The following is a 25,649-nucleotide window of genomic DNA, read 5'->3' on the forward strand; positions in this document are numbered from 1 at the left end:
ACCAACGCTAGCCTTTGCTTACCTACTCGCTTCTTTCTGTTTTTTTTTTTTTTTTAACTGAAGCATTTTAACAAGTTCTTATAAAATCTGTCGTGTGTTCAATACTTCATTCTCTTGTTTGAAAGAAACGATTAAAGTGACAAAGTGGTATTCTAAAATAACGACAGTTTAAACGATATGAATTGAGCCTTTTTGTATTGATTTCAATATAAATTGCGGATTATACTGTTTCAAAACTTAAGATCTGTTCGGAAAATGTATTGTGTCGATTTATACCAGGTTTATTCCTGAAAATATTATTAAGCTCCATGATATTGCCTACATAACTGTAGAGCTCCAATCACCGGAACTTGTCCACTTTTCCGTAATATTAGCGGAGTATTAAGGTCGGACGAACAACAGAATAACGTGACAGAGGTATATTAGAATTTAATGAGAATAACGTAAAATAAATTTTCACTGTTCCATGTGCCGTGTGATGTAAACAGAAAAAAGGCACACCCATACATAAAATTTCAGTTTTTATTAATACCCACTTCTTGCAGAGCGTTACAAATTTCTGAATGAAACAATCAGCGTTTTCTTCAAGGACAGATCGACACGTTAACAATTATTATGTTCTAAAATGAATCTGTAACTCTGCGTCAGATTGCGCGTTATTTTGAAACTTCTGAGAAATGAAAATGTCTGGATGAACCGGCACTCGACCCTGAAACCTAACTATTTCCTGGCAACTACTCCCTTAGAAGCACAATCGACAGCTGACACTTATTTTAAAAATGAAATGATAATCTCAGATTTCTACAGGACTTTTTTAAACAATCGTTTTTTTTTAATTATAGGGCGGTAGGATATCGTTACTTGCGTCCGAGTTGACTGTGAAAAGTATCAGAAAGCAGCCGTCTCCTCGAAGGTCTAGTTCAAACAGAATTCACACGTAAACTAGTGATGTATTACATTTGCCGAACTGTGAATGATTCACACGTGTGCAATATTACAGTTAGTCGTACGTCCCTGAATGAACATGTGTATCGTTCTTTGCGTCTCAGCTCACAAACGTTTGGCAAATGAGCTAAATATTCTCTGCGTCGCCGAGTGCTTTGATATCGGCCGGACTTTGATTACGCTCGATAGAAGCAGTGGCGTAATATCGTTTGCTCCCCTGTGTAACGGAAGCCACGCGCTGCTACACATTTGGCCAGCTCATTTTCGCACTGCGTTAGCCGTGCTCACCAACTGCAGACGTATCAGCGAGCGATACCGTTGCACTGTGTAGGTACATTCGTGACCATACATTAATGTCAATGAAGAGTTTAGGCGATGGCAGGAACGTATCTGTACTGAGGAACATTGTCTGGTCCTCTGCACACCGTGTTGTAGCATAAACAATTTATTACATTCAACATACGTATTAGCGACTTAACAAAGTCAAAACTGACTTTAGGTTTGCGAGAGTTTCCCTTGATAACAAACGAGAAGGTTCACCGTAGAATCGACGAGGAGAGAGACATGTGGAAAATATCGACGAAGAAGGGACAGCGTAATAGGGCGTTAAGACGTCGAGGAATTACTTCTATGGCACTATTTGCGCCTACAAAGATAGAAACAGTAGGGAGGAAAGGTGGAGTTTGGAGTAAATCCAACAAATAATTGACGACATTGGATACAAGTGCTACTCTGAGATGAACGATCCATTTACAAACGTCTCCATCGCATTTATCAGCCGAGGAGCTATAAATCCACAGCAATAACTGTAGCATATCAGCTACACCCGGAAAGGCCATGAAAGCCAAACGCTACCGTGTCACCCTCAGCCCACAGGAGTCACTGGATGCGGGTATGGAGGGCCATGTTGTCAACATACCTCTCTGCCGGTCGTATGTCAGTTTACGAGACCGGAACTGCTACTTCTCAATCAAGTAGCTCCTCAGTTTGTCTCACAAGGGCTGAGTGAACTTCGCTTGCCAACAGCGCTCGGCAGACAGGATGGTCACCAATCCAAGTGCTAACCCAGCCGCCAGCACTTCGATGATCTGACAGCAACCGTTAACTTTAGCATCCACACGTACCAAATCATCTGTAGAAAATGAATTTATCACTTTAGGGAGATGAAAAGGATTCAAAATTCTGTCCAAAAAGATTAAACATGGCAGTACTGATAATGAATGTCACAACACTCTAGGAAAACATCAGTGCACTCATATAGAAACTAAATCAAAAAGATTTCATACGTATAACTACCAGATGATGTAAACCTAAAGAGTGAATGTGGTGTTCTATGTAAGGTGCATTAAAATGTAATACATTTTAATTTTTTTCAAGAAGAGTGTTCCACGTCTAAACCTTTCCGAACAGCTAATAGTCCGCAGCTGGTGGTCGTGCGGTAGCGTTCTCGCTTCCCACGCCCGGGTTCCCGGGTTCGATTACCGGCGGGGTCAGGGATTTTCTCTGCCTCGTGATGACTGGGTGTTGTGTGATGTCCTTAGGTTAGTTAGGTTTAAGTAGTTCTAAGTTCTAGGGGACTGATGACCATAGATGTTAAGTCCCATAGTGGTCAGAGCCATTTGAACCATTTGAACCTTCATAACTAACAGAAAAACTTTCGAATGATGCTCAGTCTTATGAGGAAATGTTCTTATGCTATTGACTTTTGCTTCCTGGGTGTAGCGCCACTATGAGAATGCAAATCGGGTTTGCTTTTGATGCACGCTGTAACGGTCGTGAGAGGTATTTACCTTTGAGATTGGACATGGTGTGCCGATGATAGCCAAGAATTTCTTTAAGGCGGCTATTATCATCACCTCAGTGATTTTCGACGAGGTCGTGTAATAGAGCTACGAGAAGCTGGATGTTCATTCTGCGATACTGCAGATAGATTTGGCAGGATTGTAGCCACTGTACATGAATGCTGACAGCGGTGGTCACTACTACGTACTGTAGCAAGAAGACCGGACTTGGAGGGCTATGTGACACTACCGATAGGAAAGACCAGCGTACAGCTTCTGCAACAGCGATTTGAACAGCAGTTGGCATGACAGTGACCCAACTAACTGTTAAAAATCGGTTACTTCAAGGACAGCTCCGAGCCAGACGCCTTGTAGTGTGTATTCCACTTCTGTCCTCTCAAGCGAGAGCTCGTTGGAGGGCAGGGTGAGTGTCTTGTGTTTCCTTATGAAATCTGGTTCCTCCTCGGTGAGGGTGATGGCGTGTGGTCGTTAGAAGGGGGCCAGTTGACGGCCTGCAACCAACCTGTATGCATTCTAGACACACTGCACTTGCACGTGGAGCTATGGTCTGGAGAGTGATTTAGTATGACAGCAGGAGTACTCTTGTGGTTACCACACACAGCCTGACTGCAAATCTATACGTCACTCTGGTGACTCGACCTGTTGTGCTACATTCCAGCTCTGTGAAAAGCATTCCAACAACAAGATATCGTTCGCCCATGTACCGCTGATGTACGCGATGTAAGCAGACATGCTCTACATGCTGTCGACAAGTTTTCTTGGCCTGCTCGATCACCAGATCTGTCTCCAACCGAGCACATATGGGACATCATCGGACTACAGCTCCTGCGTCATCCACAAAGAGCATTAACTCTTTCCATACTGACCGACCAAGGACAACAATTATCGGACTCCATTCCACAAACTGACATCTGGCACCTGTACAACACAATGCATGCACGTTTGCATGCTTGAATCCAACACTCCTGCGGTTACACCAGTTATTATTGTACCAGCATTTCACATTAGCAATGGCTTGTCTCGTGCATACATTAACCTGGGATCTTGCAATGTTAATTACTTAAATTTGTTACCTATACAAAAGTGTTACCTGAATTTCATTAATCTGCACTCATTTTTTAGTTCTGCGATTTTTCTTTCGTCAGTGTATTTTGATCTTCATAACATCTGGTTTATTTATTACCTCCTTTAAACACTTCAGTGATTAGTTTACGAGTGCTTAACTTAATTACCGAGTGTCCTCTGGTTACCAGCATGTGCCTTATGCAAATGGTGGAGCTAAATAAATTTAAAAAATTTCTGCTGATGGTGGGCTCAGTCGCTTGTCACTCCCGAATCCCAACATTCTTACAATTCTACGGACGCGAATTACCAAAATTTCCGGCAGACGTAGTACAGGCGACTCTATTGGTGGAACGACATTCATAGAAATATAAGTATTGTCAGGGCGCCGTACCTTGTAGCTCTCAAATGTTGAAGAAAATACATTTTAACATTAAAGATGCTGTCTATTTACTGGTTGACTAGTTTCGGATTTTCCCCTTTTTGACAAGCCACCCATTACAAAGAACATTTGTTATGACTGGATATGCAGAATATAGATAATTAATGTATTACTGATAAAATGAATCATATGGTAACTACTTACGTATTTGCATTTCTACATCTACATCTACATCCACGTTATTACTCTGCTCTTCAAAGTAAAGTGCCTGGCAGAAGGTTCAATGAACCACCTTCAAGCTGTCTCTCTACCGTTCCACTACTGAACGGCGCGCAGGAAAAACGAGCACTTAATTTTTTTTGTGCGAGCCCTGATTTCTATTATTTCCTCGTGATGATCATTTCTCCCTGTGTAGGTGGGTGGCAACATAATCTTCCATTTGAAATATGTTTGGTGTGGACAGTTCTATTTATGGCATCACACTTAAGTGTATCTCATATCTGTGTTCAAGATGGCACAGATGTAGTTACGTCATGTAGTGCTGAGTTAATGGTGTGTATTATATATACATTTCATAACTGTGGTACCTTTAATGTGCAACATGACGTGATCCATCTGACAACAGTATAGTCGACACAGTTTAAGATTTGTTGCTGTATGATTACACTGTGTGTCACGCTGGTTTATTTACTGTAAGCATTACCGTAAGTTTCGCAGGTGTTGATGCAAATAATTTTATTGTGAGGTCCTATATAATTTCTGATATATGTTTAGTGTGGGACACAGTGTTGCATAACATCATAGACGGACACTATATTTTCATTTCCTTTTCAGCACCGTTTATAAGGAAGCATATTGTTCCTTGCGTATTTCAGTGAAATCCACGCATGATAATACTGTTATGCTGTTATAATAATGTGTAACTACATCTATGTCATATTTTAACAAAGATGTGAGACACACTTTCGTGTGATGATATAAAAAGCACTATCTGCACCAACCGTATCTTAAATACAAATACTTAAGTAGCTACCATACTAATCATTTTATCACTTGATAGCTTTGTGTGGTTTGCGAAAACTAGTCAGCCAGTAAATAAAGAGCAGCTATGGCGTTAAAAAGTCTTTTCGTCGACAGTTATAGACTTACGGCATTGGATTTATGAAGCACGCCTCTTACCTAAAGATGAGACAATTGTACATACTTGAGATAAACATCAAAAGAAAATTAAAAATGAACCTATATAGGAACTGCATTCCACAAACTGAAAAAAAGGTGGTGTTGATTGGCCGAGCGACATGTAGGGATGAGACACACACACCTCCGTCAAGCACACGGAGGAGCAGGTGTGCCACGGATTGCATATGCTGACCAACCTCACGGCGAACAATCAGTATGCAGCTCCCGCCAGTCACGGCGCAGGATGTTCCGACACGGAGCCAACAATAGCTCGACCATTAGATGATCTAAGTCGATCCCCCGGCTGCGTTCCGGCACTACATCCACGCTCGACGGCGCGCGTGTGCGCTCGCTGTATAGCATCTGTGACGAGAGCTCCCCCGGGGCGTCGGCGCGGCCAGTCACTCACCTTCGGTCCATATAGCGGCCGTGCGGTCCACGTGGCCCATACGGGCTGCAGCGGCCTGCGCCTGCAGTTTACGGCCCTCATAAACACAACAATAGATCACGGTGATGGCTCTCCACGTCCCGAATGAGTAAACAGGGCTCGTGCTTTTTTATTTCCATTTTTTTCTCTCCTATTCGACCGCACTGCGCTCTCAGTTCCCCGCGGCTGAATGGCTCTCAATTATCGGACGAGAGGTGTGCTGTAGTCTGATTGCGTACAAACGAGTGACGCGGAGAGTTGACGTTTGTAAGTGGGCTGTGATGTGTGTGTTCGCTGAAAGTGTCAGCGAGAGGCTGCGCTCCCCTGTCATCGGTTTGGTAGACTGTGACCTAGTTATGATGCAGATTTGGCTGGCCACATTTCCTCGCCTACGGACGTGTAAATTACATGACACAGGCTGGAGACATGACTGACGATTCAGCATCTCAGGCTGTGACGTGGCATTCTTTGACCACAATACCTATCTGCACCTAAATCCATGCTCTGCAAGCCACTGAAGTGCATGATGCAGGGTACTTCCATTATACCAGATATTACGACTTCTTTTCTCTGAGGACGGAAATAATAATTTTTTTAATACCTGTGTTCGCCTTGTAATTAATATAACCCTGTCCTCAAGATCTCTAAGAGAGCGATATAGAGGTAGTTGCAGTATATTCATAGTCATCATTTAAAGAGTACTTGAAACTTTGTAAGTAATCATCATGCTCATTACCATCATCACCACCACCACCACCACCTCCTTCTAAGGATTAGGTGCTGTAATCACCTGTTCCAGCATCTGTCATCTATTTATCCATCTCTTATGAACTCTACTTACTTCTCGCTTTGCAGTCGGCCGATAATTCATTATCTTTTCCTGCGGTCTATCATTCTATCAACATGAACCTTTCATTCCACTATATTTTCTATCTTGTCATTAACAGAAAATATTTTTACATCTGATGTTTTTTTCATTCCTTATTTTATCCATTTTATTACAGCCTCTTACATATTTCATGAACTTCATCTCTGCTGCCTGTGTAGTGGTTTTGCTATTTTTGTTACTGTTCATGAGTCGAAACCATACACAAGCGTAGGTGCAACCACAAATTTATAGAATATCATCTTTATTTCTTTCTTGTTTTTCTTCTTAAAATTCTTCCAAATGTTCCACAAAGAGTTTGATATTTAATAACCTTCTTCTCAACGTCCTTGTCATAAACAAAACTAATATTACATCCTAGATAATCGGAGTGGGACATTTGTTCTAAAATTTTCTGCTTAATTATTATTTTCGATCTTAAAAAAATGGCTCTGAGCACTATGGGACTTAAGTGCAGTGGTCATCAGTCCCCTAGAACTTAGAACTACTTAAACCTAACTAACCGAAGGACATCACACACATCCATGCCCGAGGCTGGATTCGAACCTGCGACCGTAGCGGTCGCGCGGTTCCTGACAGTAGCGCCTAGAACCGCTCGGCCACTCCGGCCGGCCATTTCCGATCCTACTGGATCCTTTTATTTGCAGATATAGTCAAGGTGAAATATACAGAAGGGTCCAAAAAATTTATCCACTGTTCAAAAGTCCATAACTGGCAAAGTAATTGACGGAGTTGTCTAATCTTTGGTAGTGTAATAGTTTGTAGTTCCGGCAATCACCACACAAGCGTTGTATTGCGTTGTTTCGTTTTATCAGATAACAGTCGCCAGATAGTGTTTTGTTCTTAGTTGCGCCAAGTTACTCTAGTAAACATGGCTGGCGCAAGACTTACATTCGATGAAAGGAAGTCAGTTTTGAAGTGGTATTTTAAGTACGAAAACATTAATCAGGTTTAACGGCAATGACGAAATGAGCATCAAACAGAGCCACCGACACGTTTAACGATTCGTCGCGTTCGAGACACATTTCAAGCCGAAGGCTGTGTTACAGATGTACACAAACAACGACCTGGACGACCTGTAACAGTAACATGTCCAACTAACTCCCGTCGTGTGTTACAACAATTCACTCGCTCACCACAGAAGTCTGTGAGACAGTGTGCCTGTGAAACTGGAGTGAGTCGCTCAAGTTTGCGGCGAATTTTGAAGACAGCAAAGTGGAAGTGCTACATCGCACGATTGCTACACGCAATGAACGAGGAGGACACAGATCGTAGAATCGAGTACTGTGTGAGTGGTTTACTAACATGGTGCGCAACGATGAAGAGTTTGCAGAGATGATTGTTTGGTCTAATGAGGCACAGTTCAAACTTAATGGTACAGTAAATCGCTAAAATTGTATCTACTGGGCCGCCGAAAATCCGAACGTCCATGTAGTCAAACCCGTGAGTTTGCCAGAAGTAAATGTGTGGTGTGGGTTGTCTTACCGGTGCTTGATTGGGCCATTCTTCTTTGAAGGCACAGTTACCGGTGAGGTGTACCTTCAGAAGCTTCAGACATCCATGTAGCTGCCATCCGTGACTTGTATGGAGACGCAAGAGTTTACTTTCAACAGCCCACAACCAAAATCGTGTTAGGGCGTATCTCGACGTGTATATACCAGGAAGATGAATAGGCCATAGAGGTGCTGTGGAGTATCCTCTACGTTCCCCAGACCTAACTCCTCTGGACTTTTACCTGTGGGGAACACTAAAGGACGTCGTTTTTCGACAAAAGCCACGCACATTGGATGAACTTCGAGAATCCATCGTACATTCATGTGAAAATATCCAGCTGAACACGTTGCAGTCAGTAGTTCGTGCTGCAGTTTGCCGGCCACGTTTGTGTGTGGATCTTAATGGTGACCATTTTGAACACCTACAGTGATATCTTTAAGTTAGACTTTGAGCTACCCTTCACCAAAAATGAGACAACTCCGTCAATTAGTTTGTAAGTTAAAGACTTTTAAACAATGGATACATTATTTTGGACCCCTCTGTATTGCGTTTCGGCTTGACCTTTATGCTGCCTTCTAAATTATTTTCTGTTTCTTGCATAATTATCTTGTCATCAGCGTGTAACAGTATTTAGTGGTATCCTAGAACCTATTTTAATTCCTAAGTATATTTTTCTCTTTCCACTTCATAACTATGTTGTCATTACATTCCAAATCGACTTCCCGACGTCTTACAATAATCTGTGTTGTTATAAATGTATTATTTCATGAACGACTCTTTCTGAAGCCTGATTGTTCTGCTGAGGCTTTCTCGGGATATAAACTACCCCGAGCGGTAACACCAAGTGGGCTGAGACATGAATTTGAATTTAGCTGTGAATAAAGGCGTGCTGGGGTAATCTCTGCAGTTGTGCAAAGGCTTTGTGCCAGGGTGCTGTAATGCTTAGCGAGTTGGCCTAGTGAGCAGGAGACCCGAGTCGATTCAGTCTTATATATATGATTTGCATATACGACTGAGGCGACGAATGAAAATTGTACCAAGGTCAGGATTTGAACTCGGGTTTCCCTCTCACTAGGAAGATGCGCTAAGCACTACAGCACCCTGGCATAAACGCTTCGCACAACTGCGTAGACCACCCTAACACGCCTCTCTCCACAACTAAACTCCCATTCACGCCTCAGCCCACTTGGTATTACCCCTCAGAAGAGTCAGCGTCCATCTTCAAGAACCTGCCATTTCAGTTTCATTAGCATTTCTGTGACACTTTCTCATAGTTCAGATAAACCTGTGACCATTCGTGTTCTCTTCCTCCCAATACGTTCATTGTCTCCTGTTCGTCGTATTTGGTACAGGTCCCACACACTTGACAATATTGTAGGATGCATCGCACTAGTGATTTGTAAGTAATTTTCTAGGCTGATTGCATTTACGTATTATCCTACTAACAAACCGAAGTCTTCCATCTGCTATATCCACGACTGAGTCTTTGTAATCGTTACATGTCGTATCGCTACAAAGTATTACATCTAGGCAGTTGTATCAGTTGATCGAGTGTGATTCATTGATACTATAGTTGTAGGATATTATGTTCTTTCGTACTGCGAAGTGTACAGTAGTTCACTTTTAGGGATTTCAGGTAAGTTGTCAATCTTTTCACCACATTGAAATCTTAGGAAGATCTCGTTGATAATTTAAGCTATTTTTTTCAGGCAGTGCTCTATTATAGGTAACACCATAATCTGCGAAAAGTTTATCATCGGTTTGACAGGTGGCCGTTGAAGACTACATTACTGGGTGTTTTTATACTGTTTAATAATCTGTGGTATGCTGCTTCCTCATTTCGGATACCTCTGAAACCTTTATAAAATTGAAACAGTGCACGTGTCGTATTCCGTAATACGTGTTTCGCTGTAATCAGGCCACTAGAGGAAACAGCAACTACTAAATGTTTGGCTGATGTGTCATAAATGTCGATAGTAGCATTGTGTTACATAGCTGAATAATGTTAAAAATTTTCACGTATTTGTAATACACGAGCTTACATTATATTTATGACAACTTTTGTTGCCGCATTAAATTTTGCAGATTGAAAGCTCCTACGCGACAGCTTATTACCAATTATCGTTTTATATTTGTGTGCCAGGAAGTTTAGGACACTGAATATATTGCATTCACGGTTTATCGTCTTAATGAAATTCTCGTGTGACTGCAGTGCTGTTCACCTTGTTTACACCATCTCATCTTTATATGACTGGTCAATTAAGAGCCTCAAATCTTCAGTCTAGCCCGAAAAGTGGTAACAACATTTCCTCGCTACCGTTAAACATTTTTAGATATATTCCAGTACTGTGTGTTATATGTGAGGAAAGAAAAGTACGCTTTCTTCATGCATACACCGGTTACGTGTAGTAGCTAAGCATATACTTTTAAACATGAGATATGCTGAAAATGCCAGTCATCTGAAAACATACTATTCCAAATAACATATTGTATGGCAACGTTGTGTTTGAAACCCACATGTCCAGACGCCAAATCGTAAAGTGTCTTCTTCCTAAGCGTGCAACGGCCGCTTTCCTCGCGGTGTGTGTCAATTGTGTCGCGTGCAGACAAGTGTAATGGATGTGTAAAGTCTTGAGGTGCTTGATTTCTGTGGGCGTGGGGTTGGTCTAGGGTTCGTGGAAGCTTGGATACGTAACCATCTGTAATTTAATTTTATGAAGGATTGCACCATAAAATTACCAAAGGGCATGCATAAGACAAAACAAACCAGGAGTTCACACGCATTTTTGCAACTGACTTAATACCTTGCATAATAACCCAAAAGCTCAGATAAATAAGCTCTCGCCCCACAGTGATAACAGATCTCTTGAGGGGGCGCAAATGGTAAGCAGTCAGGGCGTCTTACTCGTATAAACGTCTATCGTCCAACATAAATACTTCGGCCCATTGCGATTGGTCATACAACAGCGAGGGACCCTCAGAAGCCACTAGGTCCAGTGCTTGAATCAAACAGGGACAGAGAACACAGACAACATACTGGTGATGCGACAGACCTCTGCTTCCGTTTCCGCATCTCCGGAAATTCCGCACGATTTTTCACATCCGTTCCGAATCCGGTTCGTTGGGTGGGGTGTGAAGCAATCCGAAACGTGACCGTAGCGATTGTTGCAATTATTGGATTACTACGCAGTGATCTCTGTCCATCGCCGCGAAAGTATAGCGTTTTTTGATAGTCATTCTACTTTGTGTTACTATATAACATTGCTATATGGCAAGTGTTTCTTAGTCAACAGTTTTGTGGTGGAACGTCAGTTAAGAGAACAATAAGCAAGACGAAAAGAAGTTTTCATTGGAACTATTTCGCTGAGATCAATGATCTGACTCTCAAATGATAAATCTAGGACAAAGTGTATTGGCGAAAAGGGCGCACCATCAGCGCATTGAAGAGTCTTCGTAAATCATTACATGTCTGAGAAGTTAGATGAAACTATCACACCTCAGTGGAGGCGAAAAAACAAAAGACTAGTCTATATTTATATAATAATGTAGTTGGTACTAAAAACAGTTCGGTTACTAAACAGTGAGTCTGTCCACTGCTGGTGCAAAAGTTTTTATCCGAATTATTCACTGCATTATTCACCGCGGTTGCCCCACGTCGACTGGTAGTCACCCGTCACACTTAATCGTGCAGACAGCGGCATATCCCTCTTCGCTTCCCACTGGCACCGCGGTTGCCCCACGTCGACTGGTACTCACCCGTCACACTTAATCGTGCAAACAGCGGCATATCCCGAGATGGTTCCACCAATACGAAACAAACTCGGTCGTTGCGCCGATGCCTGGCCCCCGACGACTCACCACATACTTGTTAGCCGTTTTCCATTGCTATCTGGCTCTGTTTCCCAGAAGATGTAGCAAGGGGTTCGTTCTGGTTCTGCAACTGTTCTTTTTGTAGCGCTGCTCCACGGCAACCAAACTCGGCGTAGTACTGAACAAACCACCTCGCTGATATTGGCGTCCACTGGAGCTACTCTAGGGCATGATCCGTGCTGGCGCGAAGTATTGGGTGAGATAGGAATTGTGTTCCGTGAAATAGCTTATTCACGCAACAATGTGCAGTCATGTTTGCTTTATATAGGAGACAGGAGATGAGAGTAGGTCGTACCACTGGCCGCACGCAGCCTATTCCTCACTAACAGTACCAACAGGACCGCCACGCTTAACGAGCCCTTCCGACGGATGAGTCACCAGCAGTAACGTCATCAGATAGTACAGGTTAAAATGACCAGTACAGTGTCCCTGAGTTGCTGATCACGAAAAATAGACCGCCACTGTTCATGCTTTGGACGGTCAAGTACTGGCACTGAAATTTCTTCAACTAGCACGGATCGAACCCACTCCCTCCGAGTCGAGATCTATCACTCAGGCATCCGTTGGAGTGACTCATTAGTGCTCTGACTGGTTCGGTGCGGCCTGCCACGAATTTCCCTCTTGTACCAACCTCTTCATCTCAAAGTAGCAGTTGCAACTTGCTGGGTGTGTGCCAGTCGCTGTCATCCTATACAGTTTTTACCCTCAAGCATCATAAAGGTTATTGCCTGATGTCTTAATATTTGTCCTATCATCCTGTCCCTTCTTTTTGTCAAGTGTTTTGCATATATTCCTTTCTTCTCCGATTCTGCGGAGAATCTCCTCGTTCCTTATCTTACTAGTCCACCTAATTTTCAACATTCGTCTGTAGCACAACATCTCAAATGCTTCTATTCTCTTGTGTTCCCGTTTTCCCACAGTCCATGTTTCACAACCACACAATACTGCGCTCCAAACGTACATTCTCAGAAATTTCTTCCTCAAATTGAGGTCTATGTTTGTTACTAGTAGACTTCTCTTGGCAAGCAATTCCCTTTTTGCCAGTGTTAGTCTGCCTTTCAAGTCCTCCTTGCTCCGTCCGTCATTGGTACATAGTACAATTCCTTAACTTCCTTTACTTCGTGACCATCAATCCTCAAGTTATGTTTCTCGATATCCTCATTTCTGTTACTTCTCATTACATTCGCCTTTCTTCGATTTACTCTCAATGCATTCAATGTGCTCATTACACTGTACGTTCCATTTAGCAGATCATGTAATTCTTATTCATTTCCACTGAGCAGAACAGTGTCATCAGCGAATCGTATCATTGATGTCACTTCATCTTGAATTTTAATTCTACTCCTGAACCTTTCTTTTATTTCCATCATTGTTCTTCCATGCATAGATTGAGGAGTAAGAGTGAAAGACTACATTCCTGTCTGACGCTCTTTCTTAATCCGAGCACTTCGTTCTTTGTCTTCCACTCGTATTGTTCTCCCTTGTTTCTTGTACATATTTTGTATTACGAATCTTTCCCTATAACTTACTCTTACAAAAGTTTGAACATCTTGCACTATTTGACATTGTCTAAGCCTTTTTATACGTCGACAAATACTACGAACGTTCCTTGATTTGTCTTTAGTTTTTCAGTGACTCAGAGGTGCAAATGTTAAATGCACTCAGCATTTGTCTGTTGATACGACACTATATGGTAATTCTAAATTAAATTCGATTCAATATCAATGGCATGCTCAACAGTTTGAGGTTTAATTGTTATCCACTGGATCACTGACGTTACACGAACATCAGTCTTAACTGATCTTTCTAATAACATCCTTCCTCAGGCATTGCCGATTCTCCTTCCTGAAGTACTGAGAGTCTAGAATAAAGTACCCTCGCATCATCTAAAGAAAAAGGTACTATAATATGTAGCCACAAATGAGTCAACAACATTAACATTGTGAAAGAACTAAGAAGTCATCCTTGTACTGACCCCCACCAGGAGACGGAATAACAGTGAGACTGCGACAACGGGGCCACTACTCTAGATAACGACTTGCATATAATTTTCACCTCATGTTTTCCAGAAAACAGCAACGCCAGAGTTCAGCATAGATTATTCGAATCTCAAATTCAATTACCTCAAATTATAGCAATCTCCGTTAGGTTACCAGGCATCCAAAAGTCAAACAGCAACTGAGCAGGCGGTTTCTGGTATAATTTGATTCAGTTCAGCATTTAATATTAAAAGAAGTTACTGAAGTTATCATTAGCACGTAAAGCCCTTTGATTGATTTCATCAATCATTATCCTCCGTTATCGAGCTCAGATAAGTGTTGTAACGTCTCTGTACTTGCCCAGTGCTATCCCTCACATCCTCATGTACTGTTTATTGCATATCTGTGGTGCCGTACCCTACCAAATGCTGTAGGGACACGCACAGTTTGTATTAGGCTGGCTGTACAGACATTCGAAATACATTTAGGAGATAAAACAATGGCAATAGCGATAATGATAATGATTGCACAGACATCTCAAATTAACATTAATAGATCGGAATGCTTCTTTCATGTGCTCACTATTCACTCTGAAGTTAACGAACGACACGTTTCATGAGGTCGGAATTATATGCAAGACTTCATCTAGAAGAGTGACTCCGGGGACGTAGTCTGTTTTAGCGCCATCAGGTGAGGGCCAGTACACACGTACTTTCTTGATTTTTTAGCAAAATAATTAGGACACTGATAATTTGATAACATTACAATGTTTACACAGCATTATGTTGGCTAACCAGGCTTGCAATATTCAGACACGTAAACGCGTGGACTCGCGTCCAGGAGAACTAGGTTCAGTTCCCCTTCACCGGTCCTGATTTCAGTTTTGAGCTGTTTCCTTACTAAACAGAAACTCTAATATGGTTCCTTCGACAAAAACGAGAATAACTTCATTTTTTATCTGGGAGACATAAACTCTTACGCCTGTCTAAGTGGAACAGTAACTGCGCAGTTTTGATGTATCTTTACTAACGGCTGTCTGTAAAGAAAATGAGAATTTTAATTATCTCGTGTATTTACCCTCCAATAAATGTAGCATCTCAATTCTGTTGAGAAGACTATCGTAAATTACGTAGTAACAGGTATATCCAGTTCGGGCACACCAAGCAGTTAAAGTTTATTAACCTCTGCCGATGGAGATACAGATGTTGCGAAAGGGACACTTTCTGTCGTTCCATAAGCGGCGCGGTACACTCACATAGCTGTATTCCAACGCGACAGGACCTGCTGACCTTGTAGAACAAGTGCACGAGTAAATTGCCGTGATACCGGTTCCAGAGGCACGCCCCCCGGTACAGAAATAGTCACAGCAGAACGCAATTTACGAACGGCTCTCCCAATAGAGGCGCAAATCCGCGTCTGGTGCAGCCACGCACCTGGAGTTTCCCCTCAATGGGGACTCGCATATCGATCGAGCAATTAGCCGCGCCGCCCGGCCGTGTAAAACTGGTTCTGCATGCTACGTGCGCTGCCATCCGACCCACGTCGACGTCCGACGTGCGCGCTTTCAGCACGCGAGCACTGACGGCCTCGCCGTGAAGTTCAACAGCTTGCGCTTTCGTTACTCGGCGTTAAGTGAGAAGAACGCGTCCCGCAACTCTTCACCCAGTGGGCTTACGAAACCTGCGGTCAATGTGTAATCTGAGGCTGGTACGTAAGCTGATGAAATAATTTAAAGGGTCCAGTGCATAGCACTTTACGGCAGTTCGTAAAATATGCAGAGTAGACCAGAACTCCACCGAAAAAGCTTCTAGAGCTTGTACAGGGATACCTTTTGGGTACTTGGTATAAGAGATCCACGGTCACTGGCAGCGCGTTGCAGAGTTATCGTACTGCGTTTGGTTTCCTGTCCCATTTATCTTTGTATCTAAATTGTACTGACAACAGAGCACAACAGGGCAGATGTTACCGGCATGTACTGTCAGTCTTGTTGGGAAACCAGTATTGCTCCATTCACTCACTGTATTTGTAGCTGAAAGCAACAATGCCACTTTAATCTGCATCCTGAAGCTTGCTTTCAGTGCTGCACAGTTCTGTCTCTGGTTAGCTTTTCCGACAGTGTTAACCGTAAATTGTGATACATAGTGGTATGGTTAGATTTACTGGTGAACAGTTAACCGATCTCACAGTGTATGGTTTCATTAAATGCAGTAAAGGAGCATCACAACGTCATCTTTATTGAGCTGTTCCCGCAGTGACGACAACCTCATCAAACTCCTTTTGCATCAGTACAGAGCATTCTACGATATACCTGAAACGTTGTACGTTTTGGTGATAGCGCATTACAGTGTTTTTCATTGATGCGACGGTATTTGTACAGAAACAAAGGAAACTAATGTAACAAATTGATGAATTATAATAATTATTTTACTCAGAGCTTTTTTGGGGAACTCTAGTATATATTTTAGAATGACATTCAGTCGCCAGTTCATAGATACTTTTATTTCGCTTTACTGGTTTTGATAATGGTTCAAATGGCTCTGAGCACTATGTGACTTAACATCTGAAGTCATCAGTCCCCTAGAACTTAGAACTACTTAAACATAACTAACCTAAGGACATCACCCACATCCACGCCCGAGGCAGGATTCGAACCTGCGACCGTAGTGGTCGCGCGGTTCCAGACTGAAGCGCCTAGAACCGCTCGGCCACACTGGCCGCCCCGGTTTTAATACGTTAACCAGTCATCTTAAGAAGCTTAGTATTGTTTGACTAGATCTCAACATCTTCTTCGCAGAAATATAATGTCCTGATACGTCCAAAAATTGGATTATTGCAAACACGGATTAAGACATTCATATTTTACAATAAATGAATCACATGTATGTACATGTTAAGCTTCACATTTCATTATTATTGCGATCATAAATACGTCGTCCATTCCAGTCTGGGCCCCGGACGATTTGTTTCGTTTCCTGTCTCCGCTAGTTATTTTCGCATCCGTCTCCCTCTCTAGCTCACTGAGCAGTTCTCCAATTTTCAGTGGCTTTTGCATTCAAAGCCCATGTCTCACCGCTAAAAGTCAAATCTGATGATACATGTAAACTGCAGGCTTTATACTTAAACTATTCGCCATATTTTTACTCGTTCATTTCTTTTGCGGTAAATCAAAACGTGGTTACCAAATTGGCCGTAGTACATAAATTAGTCAATTAAAAAGAATCTCCTCTTGATCACCAGTTTCTATATTGTTTCTTTAATCTCTGTACGTATCGGCAGTGCGCCCAATTCAAAGAAACAAAGCACTGTTGATTGGAAGCATCGCAACCAACTTAATCCCACTCGTGTTTGTCATGAAGCCTCTTTTACATTTATACATTTCGTTAACATCTCTCGATTTCACATGAAGCTTTTATGCAATGTGTACCCAGGATTGTACCTATTCGGACACTGTGAGACGTTAATGAAATATATGAATGTAGTAGAGACAGCGTGAGAGACTCGAATAGTATTAAGTTGGACACGATATTTTGTATAAACAAGATTCTGTTCCGTTGAAAATGGGGCAATGCCGAAGCCCGTAAGGATTAAAGGAAAATATATAAATATTAGTGATAAAGACGAGAATATTATTATAAGTACAGAATATCATCGCCACGTCACATAAACGTTTTATGCAATATGTATTCATAAATTTCGTAACTCGTACAATGACGTAATTCTTGATTACTATTATGATTAACCTGTTCATCAGCTTTGATATTTCTGGTCATCTCATGTTTCTTCGGAAACTTACGAAGTATAAATAAAATATTTCTTCGAATGAAACAGAAAGTATACCATTACCAGTCACGTGTTCCAAATCTTTAAACATACATCGTGAGGTGAATTTATATGTATTAATATGACGTATGTATTTTGATACGTCTTTGGGATGCCCTGTTGCACTGTCGAACAGAGGAAATAAGTGTTCGACGAAAAACTGAACATACATCTAAAGGTGCAGATAAACAACTGAAATAAATACCTCCAGTGGTCACAGGCCCCATTCTCTGCTGTAATACATCACATATAAACCGTTACACTTCGTAAACCAAGATAGTGTTTAGAAAATGGTAAGTTCAAAGAAAATATAGCAAAAACTAAACACAATTCAAAGTACAAAGAACACATTGCAACACAAAACTATTATTTCAGGGCACGTCTTAAAGCATTGTGGAGATCTTTGATTGAGTAAATGAAAAGGTATGTTAGATTAAGTATTTCAAATTGTGTCACGAATCCTTTTCTTACAGGTTTACATAGCTTCAATTTTGTACTCGTTTATGTAATCAGAAGATATGTTGAAAACGTTATATGCAATAATTATGGTGCCAACAAGGAATGACAGGAGGAGAGCAAAGTATTCGTTATGGCAGAACTATGGGCTTGTTAGGCTTATATCTGTTACATGTTATAACTAAGTAAATGTAGAAGTAAGCATTATACTGTGTTGGGTATTAATTGGACAACGGTGTTCCCTGTCCACTATTAATTTATCAGAATATTCAATGAACAATGTATGCTGTACTCTTTGTTGCAGTAAACTTATGGTACTTATTTGCAAATTTTTTATTTTATTTCCTTAGACTCTCAGTTGTTACACAATCATTCAACATAAAGAGAAAAATCACTGATTTAATGTACTACACAAAATTTTCTAGCTTTTAGAGATGAGACTAGAATGATCTACGGCAAGACACTGTAAACTGAGCAGAGTTCACTGTTGTATTCCTCGAGCGTTTGTATTTTAAACGTACAGCCGGCTATTCCGTTACTGCTTCCACGTGACATAAAGTCCCAAGTTTTATTTCCAATGGAAGTTCATCTTCTTGCTGGTGTGTTTTTCATATTTTGTTTTCACGTTTATCACGTACTAGTGGTGGACAAATGTGTGGAAACACCAAAAACGCAACATTAACATCCTTAATACGGTGTAGGAAAATTGTGTGAATCACGGACAGCTGCCTTGACAATAAAGAAGTTTTCTCTAAACGTGCGCATAGGCAGGCGTTCGGGCAAATCTGAAGCTTCATGAAGGGTTCTGATTTGTAAGTGTCTTAGAGTCAGTTCTGTGTCTCGCATTGGTTACCTGTCACATGATTTATTTGATAGCATACGGTAAAAGTTGAAATTATGGCAGTTATCCCATTAACGCACACAGGCGATGTCCGCCGAACACCAGCCAGAATCCCGTTGGAAGGGCCAGTACGCACGTTTTCGGAAATGCGGGTCAGTTACGTCACAGGCAGGGGATTTGGCGCCACCCCTTGCTGCTGTCGGATGGGCCGTGAATCCCGGCAGAATCGACATAAAGCCGAGCCCTGCGGAAATGACAGATAGCGGTGACACGAGCGTGGCGCGTGCGGTGTTTGCAGGCGTGGGCGGCCATTGTTTCAGCCGTTTAATTCGTTTCCTCTTTCGAACACTATGGCAAACATTTACGCGTTTCCGCACCGTTATTTCCTTTTTTCCCCTCTCAACTCAAACAGCAGATTACACATTTAAACGTCAGTTACACAGCCAATGGGGGCTTGTACTGGTGTGGCGAGATCCTGACATACGCGCCTTGCCCTAGTCAGCTATGCACAGCGACCACTATCCTTTATTCAGTAATAACTGAAAAGAAATTTTTACCACACTAACCGTCAGACACTGTCTTTTGCACTCTCTCCAATGTCCGTGACAAACAATAATTTTTCTGAAACGTTTTTCACTTTGAAAAATGGTTCAAATGGCTCTCACCACTATGGGACTTAACATCGGAGATCATCAGTCATCTAGAACTTACAACTAGTTAAACCTGACTTACCTAAGGACATAACACACATCCATGCCCGAGGCAGGATTCGAACCTGCGACCATAGCATCAGTGCAGTTCCGGACTGAAGCGCCTAGAACCGCTCGGCCACATCGGCCGGCAGTTTCACATCAAATGACTCAGAAGTGAATCAGCAATTGGTGACCTAATACCCGACGTTCATTTCATTTGATTTTAGATGCTTTATGCTCACATTTAGACGGATGGCTAACAGGAACACACACTGATATGGTTTAATAGAGTCCATATAGTTTCAGAAGTTTGCATTAGGAGCGAATGTAGACTAAATGTCGAGGTAAGCAGAAATGAGTATTCAGCTCTCCACTACAAACGCACAGTGACCTTTCTCTGGTATGACACCAAACTTTCGGATATTTTTAACACGTCCTCAATTTATTTCCATTTCTTCATGAGCCACTTCGGTGTTTTGTGTATTACACGATTATCAGCCTTTGATTAATAAGGGCTACGTTGTATAGTCTCTCTGTTGTCCTCCTTAACCATATTGCATGCTCAGTACTTATCTCATTACCATTCAAGTGGTCTCCAATAATAAACCATGAAGACTACATTTTTCGCCTACTTTTCGTTGTTCATTGAACTGTTATTCATTTACTTTAATAACTACCTATTATATTAATAAAAATCATACTGTCTTCCTTCCATCCATATGATTTTGGTTTATCTTCCCCGAGTATTGCTACAAAAGCACTCTACCTGAAAATCAGTCATTACTTATATCTCACTGCTGCGTTAACAAAGTTTACTTCTTGGGTTAAACATTTTTTTTTTTCAGAAAAAGGAACGATGTGCCCAGGGTATGTTTAAGCCAGTTGATTTCCACATAACATTACTCTTAGTACCATTTACTTCATCAGACAGCACAACAAGAAAATAAAAAAGACTTCTAGTAATTAACCTTCACTGGAATGACAGGCGTAAATCACTCTCACGTATTTACGGCGAAGTAAATTTCAGACTCAACGATGCGGCGTATAGCTGAGCTGGTTTGTTTTAGCATTTACACAGCCTACTTACCGATAAGTAGTGAAACCCACAAATACAATTTATAGCCACAATAATCACGACGTAGATTTTACATTTCATGATGTAACTTCGGTCTCACATACGAGATACAAATAAAACTTTTAATAGTTCAGTCATTTTCTTAAATAGGGGATAAATAACAATAACTCAAGACATAATGCAATGATACAGTAGTGCCACACGTAACTGCTACATGCTTATCAGCGACGCTGTCATCGATTTTCGACAGTTATTTATTGCAGATAACCGATTTTTTTTAGGATGGGAGCATTGTTTATTCTATGAGAGAGAGACAAAAAAAGCTTGTATAGTCAACTTCGAGGCATGGATCCGAGACATCATCTACACGAGAAAGTGCAGCAGGATAGTGGATTAACACAGCACGATGAAAGATGCGGTCAGCCCTCTGTTGGTCATTGACAGAAACAGTAATATCTGAGCTTAGGATGTAAAACTAAGACGTATGAATACATGACTTATGTCAACCCAATAAACATGTTTTGCGTGTTGATCGTCTATATTCTTTTTTTTTTAATTTAACTGTTTACAAATAAAAGTGAAATTCTAATCGATATTCACTACTTCTCAGTATTAAATTAAGTACGTAGATTTTATGTTCATTATGTTTCGTGCCAAGGCTGAACTGCATCCCATTATCAAGTAGAAAGCACTGCGGCCTACTGAAAAGCAAAAATAGAATATGTGACAATTACACTGATTGGAAAATGCTGGAAAATGCGCATGTTCTGACTGTATTTAGCAAAACATTTTAGTTGCGAGTAATTTACTTGTATTCAATGTTCTCCATTTCCAGCTATAATAAATGGTTTTCATTTCCGTGTGTAATGGACATTCATTTCATTGTGATATACATCTGTTCGCCCATATATTCATCCAATTTAAAATTCTCAAATTTCAAAGTTACGTATGTTTCTATACTCCTGTAACGGTCGCTTGAACTATGTGTAAATCCCTGATGTGGAACTTCATCTTTCTTTCAACTAAACAAACCAAAAGTGTAAATAGACTTACTACGTTTCAAATGTCAGGGTTTCTCCGATCTGTAGTTTAATCTAAACTAATTTCACTAATTCTTAGTGACATGAAGCTTTCAGATTACGCTACACTTCGGCTCCTTAGGTATTACTTTAGCTACTTATTAATTCAAATTGCTAGTAATTTGGTCTCAAAAGACTCAGTTGACCCTTTGCAGACTTGATAACAGGTAAGTCTCTGGACGCTGATCACTGTATGACAGAGGCGATCATAATGTCTGTAAAACTGTAGATGTTTCTAATAAATGGTAATTGTTTAAGGAACCAGAGGAAGCAGAGACTGCAAGGGTGACGCAATTCCTTGGCATTTCTGCTGATTGTCATACTATTCCACGTGGAAGACACCTTGGTTGGGTCGGAAGATATGTTCTTCACTTTCTACAAGAAAGGATTTCATCAAACAGCTATGAATTTATATGGTTTGAGAGATTATTTTCCTGTGGAAAATATTTCTATTCGCTTTCCTTAATCCCAGTCAACGTTCACGAACATCTTACACTACGATGTGTCTTGACATTTAAGGTCACATCCTTTGTAAGATATTACTAATGGTGAACAAATTAAGCATGCACCGAGTGGTTGGTACATCTACGTTTATATATTCTTAAGCCACCATTCGGTGGATGGAGGAGGAGACCGTATACTGCTAGTCATTCCGTTTCCTGTTTCACTCGCAAACTGACTGCGGGAAAAGCGACCGTTTGCATGCATCCGAACGAACCCAGATTTCTCTTGTCTTCGCGGTCGCAAATGCTGGTTCTTCACAGTATTTCGCGAAAAGAACATCATCTTCCCCCAGAGGCTCCCTTTTGAGTTCACAGAGCGTGTCCATGATGCTTGCATGTTGACCGAACTTTCTGTTTCTTTTTGGGTCATCAATCTTGGTTTGATGCGACCTGTCATGAATTCCTCGCCAGTACCAACCACTTCATTTGAGAGTAGCTTTTGCACCTTCGTCCTCAGTCATTTGTGAGATGTATTCCAATCTCTGTCTTCCCCTACAGTTTTGCCCTCTACTATTCCGTCTAGTATTATGGAAGGTTTTCCCTGATGTCTTAATCCATGCGCTATGCGTTCTTGTTGTTAGTGTTTCCCGTGTATTCTTTTGTTTACCAATTCTGGAGAGAATCACCTCATCCCTTACCTTACCTGTACATCTTATTTTCAACATTCATTTATAGCACCACATCTCAAACACTTCGTTTCTCTTCTCCTCCGGTTTTCCCACTGTCCATGATTCACTACTACACAATTCTGTGTTCCAAATGTACATTTTCAGTAATTTCTTCTTCAAATTGAGGTATATGTTTAATAGCAGTAGACCTCTCTTGTCCAGGAATATCTTCTTTGCCTATGCTAGTCCGCCTTTTATGTCCTTCTGGTTCCGTCCGTCAGGAGTTATTTCGCTTCCAAGGTATAAGAGTCTCTTAACTTCGTCTACTTCGTGATCATCAGGTTTGATGTTAAGCTTCTCGCTACTCTAATTTATGCTGTTTCTCATGACGTAGGTCATTTTCCAGTTTACTCTCAGCCCTCATTCTGTACTCACTGAATTGTTGATTCTATACAATAGATCCTGTTATTCTTGTGCACATTCACATACAATAATAATGTCATAATTTTACCATTGATATTCTATCGCCCAGAATTTTAATCTTTTCTTTTAGTTCCTTCACTGCTTCTTCGATGGGTAGACTGAACAGTAGGGACAAAAGACTCCTTCCTACTTTTACTCCCTTTTTAATCGGAGCACATCGTTCTTGATCTTCCATTCTTACTGTTCCTCCTTGGTTCTTGTACTTATTGTAAATTGTCTTTCCCTATAGCTTACATCTATTTTTGTCATAATCTTGCACCATTCGACAATGTCGAACACTTTTTCCAGGCCGACAAATCCAACGAACCTGTCTTGCTTCTTCTTTATTCTTGCTTCGATTATCCACCGCAAAGTCAGGATTGCCTCTCTGGTGCCGTTACCTTTCCTAAAGCCAAACTGATCGTCATGTAACACATCCTCAATTTTCTTATCCATTCGCCTGTGTATTATTCTTATCAACAGCTTGGACGCATGATCCGCTAAGCAGATTGTCTCTCATCTTTCGGTCCTTGGTATCTTCGGAAGTATTTGGATGAAATTTTTCCGAAAGTCTAATGAGACGTCCGGACACCAAATTGAACAGCTGTCTTCTTGCTACCTTCCCCAACCGTTTTATGAATTCCGATGGGTTTTTATCTATTCCTTTTGCCTTGATCTCATTTCTCTCGGAGCTCTTTTAAATACTGCCCCCTATGCCTTCCTTATCGACTTATATCATCTGACAGGTCCTCCCCCACATAGGGGCCTTCAGTGCAGTGTTTCCACCCATCCGCTCTCTACTCTGCATTTCACAGTGGAATTCCCGTTGCGCTCTTACTGTTGGCACCCGTGATTTTAATTTCACCGAAGTTTGTTTTCATTTTTCTATCTGCTGAATTAGTCGTTCTGACGAACATTTATTTTCCGGTTTCTTCACATGTTTCCTACTTTATTCCGCCTTGACTGTCCTCTGTTTCCTATTTGCTTCATTTCTAAGTAATTCATGTACCTGTATTCCTGTCTTTCCCTGAAAAATTTTGCACTCCCACCTTTCATGTACCAATTAAACTATTTCTTATCCAAGTTTTCTTCGGAGTTAGTTAGCTTCGTTGTACCTATGTGATTTCCCTTTGCAGAGAAGTCTTCAGATGAACTATTTACTACACTATTGTGTCAACCCTTCGCTTTTATCACAGCTTGAACTACGCTGGAGACACTTTCACTGATGTGTGAATGTTTTGGGGTAACGGCAGCCCAATCTTCCTGATACGCCGAAACCAGAAGAGTTAGTGATGTTGAGCGGACACTGGAATCTGAGCGAAGTCGACGTTCTGTTTGGAAATTTGTAGTAAGTTCCTGTGGGACCAGACTGCTGAGGTCATCGGTCACTAGGCTTACACACTAAACTTACACTAAGGACAACAAACACACACACACACATATATGACCGACGGAGAACTCGAACCTCAGAAGGGGGGAGCCGCGCGAACTGTGGCAAGGCTCCAGCTCACGTGCAGCCACCGGCCCCCATCGCCAGTGGCAGAGGCGGTGGGGGCGGGTGGCGGCGAGGCGCAGCGTGGTGGCAGACGGCGACAGCTGGTCCCGACGTCGACACAGCCTTCAGGGAGGCGGAAACCAGATTCCGCATGGTACTCCATGCGGCGATGGAGGCCGCCTGCCTCACTCTTCGAGAATCCTTTCGCCGCAGTCCACACAACGAGACGAGGGCAGTACAGGCCTGCGAACAGCGGAAGGACGACGGTCCTGCCACGAAGGAAGCCCACCCAGGCCAAGACCAAACCACCTAAATGGCATGGCCGAAGAAGATGACAACAAGCCGAGCCACGCAGACCGCGTTGGCAGCCAGTGCAACGCCCACAACGCGTAAGGACGTAGAAGTCAAAACCAGGGAGTTCGTCAGCTACAACGACTACATGGTGAACAGTGAGATCCTGGACCGAACGATCCCGAAAGTGGCCGAGTGAGATGAACACCAAATGAGCTTCCTACAGAGTCGGCAGCTCGTAAGATGAAATGAAAAAGCCCGCGAAGAACAACTTAGAAGAGAAAGTGAAGAGAGAGAAAGAA

The 25,649-nt window shown here is 41.7% G+C and overlaps 1 protein-coding gene across 1 annotated transcript in view; it reads right to left on the minus strand.

Annotated features, from left to right (window-relative positions):
- LOC124788737 (serine/arginine repetitive matrix protein 1-like) overlaps positions 1 to 25,209 on the minus strand; it is a 59,969-nt gene extending 34,760 nt beyond the window's left edge. The window contains exon 1 of the mRNA XM_047256020.1: positions 25,073 to 25,209. Within this exon, the coding sequence (XP_047111976.1) occupies positions 25,073 to 25,209 (137 nt within the window). The remainder of the gene's footprint in view (positions 1 to 25,072) is intronic.
- Positions 25,210 to 25,649: the final 440 nt, after the last annotated feature.

The sequence above is a fragment of the Schistocerca piceifrons genome, chromosome 3 (genome assembly GCF_021461385.2).
Source record: "Schistocerca piceifrons isolate TAMUIC-IGC-003096 chromosome 3, iqSchPice1.1, whole genome shotgun sequence".
Taxonomy (NCBI): Eukaryota; Metazoa; Arthropoda; class Insecta; order Orthoptera; family Acrididae; genus Schistocerca; species Schistocerca piceifrons.